The 3,255-nt window shown below is 28.4% G+C and overlaps 1 protein-coding gene across 1 annotated transcript; it reads left to right on the top strand.

Annotated features, from left to right (window-relative positions):
* Window positions 1-409: 409 nt before the first annotated feature.
* Window positions 410-2,967, top strand: LOC145836937 (small ribosomal subunit protein uS5-like). Its single transcript, XM_082944710.1, has 5 exons — window positions 410-522; window positions 735-930; window positions 1,114-1,287; window positions 1,777-1,936; window positions 2,891-2,967. Exons 1-5 carry the CDS (start codon window positions 410-412, stop codon window positions 2,965-2,967), a joined length of 720 nt encoding a protein of 239 aa, XP_082800836.1.
* Window positions 2,968-3,255: the final 288 nt, after the last annotated feature.

The raw sequence follows: 3,255 nt of genomic DNA, 5'->3' as shown, positions 1-3,255 counted from the left end.
AACTCTATGATCTGTTTCAATAAATTAATCAAGGAAACAAATCTTTTTGTGTAGTCTTATGTATTTTAAGTCTTATAATATGAATCATCAGTAACTCAAAAAATAAACAAAATATAATTAATATATAAAGGTGGTGTAAAGACTTAAATTAGGGTAGGGTTTGCACTTTTATGACTGAAATTTGATTATTAATTGATTTTTAAAGTCAAATAACATTATGCTAACTGCCTCTAGCATTAACTCTAACTACCTCTAGCAAAATGTTTTTTCGTGTATTTAAATTATCTCAGCTAATCTAAATTAACTCCTGAGTACCCACAGGCTCAGTTAACTTGACTTCCTGAATAATGGTATGAAGAATATACTATAAACTATTTTTTACAGGATATTGTAGTAAATAAAATCAACAATGTCTCAATTTATAGCTCCTTACGGAAGAGGTTATTATGGTGGTTATGAACAAAACAGGCATGAATCACGTGGAAGAAACAACCATTCTAAACTTTCTCAGAATGAAAAATGGTAAGTAGTGGTTTTAAATAATACAAAAATAAAACTATTCAAATGAAATACTATAAAACTAATGCGAAACAAGCAAAACAAGTTTAAACTTTTGATGAATGAATTTAAAAAAAAATGTATGACACAGTTTGTTGTATTTTTATATATGAAAAAAAATATTTTTTGTGTAAAAGTTGAAAACTGTTACTTTTTTTATATACTCAAACTTTTAGGCAGCCAGTTACGAAGCTTGGAATGCTTGTAAAGGATAAAAAAATACGATTTTTGGAAGAAATATACCTCCTTTCAAAGCCTATTACAGAACCTGAAATTATTAATCACTTTTTGGCTGCAAAGCTCAAGGAGGAAGTTTTAAAGATAACGCCCTTTCAAAAGCAAACCAGTGAAGGTGAACGCACTAGGTTTAAGGTTAGCAAGATGTTTTTTGATTTAAATGTTTTTACTAGCTTTTTTACTAGATCATCACATGAGTATTTTAACTGTCGATAAACTTATTTCAAAGAAATGTCTCTAATGCATCACAACTAACATCTTTAAAAGTGCACCTTCTAGTAAACTATGTAGAAGAGTAAAGAGCATTTGGTTATATAGGCGTTTGTTGCTGTTGGTGATGATGAAAAGTACGTTAGAGTGGGTGTAGAAGCTTCAAAAGAAGTGTCCAAAGCGATCCGCGGTGCAGTCTCGGTTGCTAAGCTGCTAATGGTTCCCGTCAGACACGGTTATTGGGGCAATAAGAACCAACCTCCTCATACTGTTCCTTTTGAGGTAAATTTAAAAACTATCAAAATATTTTGACCTGTAGTTGCGCTAGGATTCTTAAAGTTCTATGTTATCCTTAGGCATAAATAATAACAAAAATTGAATCCTAATAATATATCGATCAAATATAATGAAACCTTTAAATAGAATTGTACTACTTGCTGTACAAAGTGTCGTATATATTGTGTTGATTCCATTTTTATTCAATAATAAAAAAATATAAAAGTTGTTGTTCAAAAAATTTAACTTGGGTTGCATTATTTTTGAAATATATAAAATAGCAAGTGTAAGCTTTGCAGTACCTTCTAGCGTTAACTCAATTACGTTTCCCTTATGGCAATCAAAACTTTTTTTTTTGTCTGACTAGTTTCAAGGTACAGAGTTTTTAAACTGTTTGTTTAAACTAAATTGAATGCTTAACTCTACCATTACACTAACTCTATGTCTATAGTAGATAAATTAAAACGATGACTTTTTAAATACAAAATCTTACAGGTAAGCGGAAAATGTGGAGCAGTTGAGGTGCGTATTTTGCCGGCCCCTCGTGGCACAGGTATTGTATCGGGACAGGTTGCTGATAAAATACTTACACTAGGTGGCATTAAAGAGTGTTTCGTCACAGTGTGCGGTGAAACAAACAATCAGGGTCATTTAGGTATATATTTCATATTAATTGATAGTTAGAGTACGAAAATATATATTAACTAGTATTAAATTATTAGTTCAGTAACTTCTCGCTTATTTACGCACATTGTGTCCACTAAAAAAGTGCGTAAACATACGAGAGGTCGTAAAGATACGAGAGGTACCCAATATACTTCCTATAATGGCTATTTTTTAATATTGCTTCTAGTTAAAAGCAGACTGGGGACTTTCCCACTTTTAACAATTTGTTTACTTTATTTTTAAATATGAAAACAAAAGATAAAACTGTACATATATTAAAAAAGGGATTTAAATTTACAAAAAAAATAATACTTGTAGATTAATTTTATTAGTTGTAATATTAAGTAGATTTTATCTTTATCTTTATCTATATGTTACTTATTCGATACTTAACATTTATGTTCTATTCTACTTAGCAAATTTAATTTATAATTAAGCATTTGTTTACAAATAAGAAATGGTGTGATGTCTATGTACAACGGTGTATTATTTATTTGTGTTTTAAACTCTCATTATTTCATTATATTTTCATTATTTGACACAGTCATATTTCTTTAGTAATTTTAATTTAGTCTCTTATTGTTAACGAAATTTCTGATTTACTGAGGTATAACTAAATGTTTATCAATTAGTCAAGGAACATAAGTTTACAAAGTCTAAAGATATAGAGAGATGAGTTAGCATTTAAAAAAATATTTTAAATTATAAATATACAATAAACCTAATTAGTATTTTTTCAATTTTTTAGAATTCTAAAGTGCGTAACTAAACGAGAGTGCGTAAAGATGCGAGAGGTTACTGTATAGTTTGTAAGAAATGTTAAACAGTTTTCCAAAAACCTGTATATAAATCAAATGCTATTTTAAAGTATATCAATAAAAACATTAAAGACGTTACGAATGAAATGTTAAAGTTTTTAAACAAAATAAATTTAACGTTACAGCTAAAGCAATTTTGAATGCGTTGAAAGAAACTTACAGTATGTTGAAGACTCAGCTGCCAGAAGTACAAATTTGTTGAAAGAAAAACGATTAAGTTAGATTTGTAAAAGCATCTTCTTGATAATGTATATAAGTTAAATATTTTACTCTTGTCTCTTTTTCAACTTTGGATTTAAGTAAATATTTAACATTTGCTTTAGTTTTTATACCTAAATTTCTTTTGTGCACTGTAAGTCTGTTAATAAAAGAATTAGTTTCTAATCATCTGACTTTTTACTAATGTAATAATAGCATGAATTCTATTAACGGTCAAACATATCTTATACAACTTAAATTGCGGGTTCAAAGAAATACTTAGTTTATCTTT

This window comes from Thalia democratica, chromosome 1 (genome assembly GCF_965202585.1).
Source record: "Thalia democratica chromosome 1, ktThaDemo2.hap1.1, whole genome shotgun sequence".
Classification (NCBI taxonomy): domain Eukaryota; kingdom Metazoa; phylum Chordata; class Thaliacea; order Salpida; family Salpidae; genus Thalia; species Thalia democratica.
This window is presented reverse-complemented; position numbering and strand designations above follow the sequence as displayed.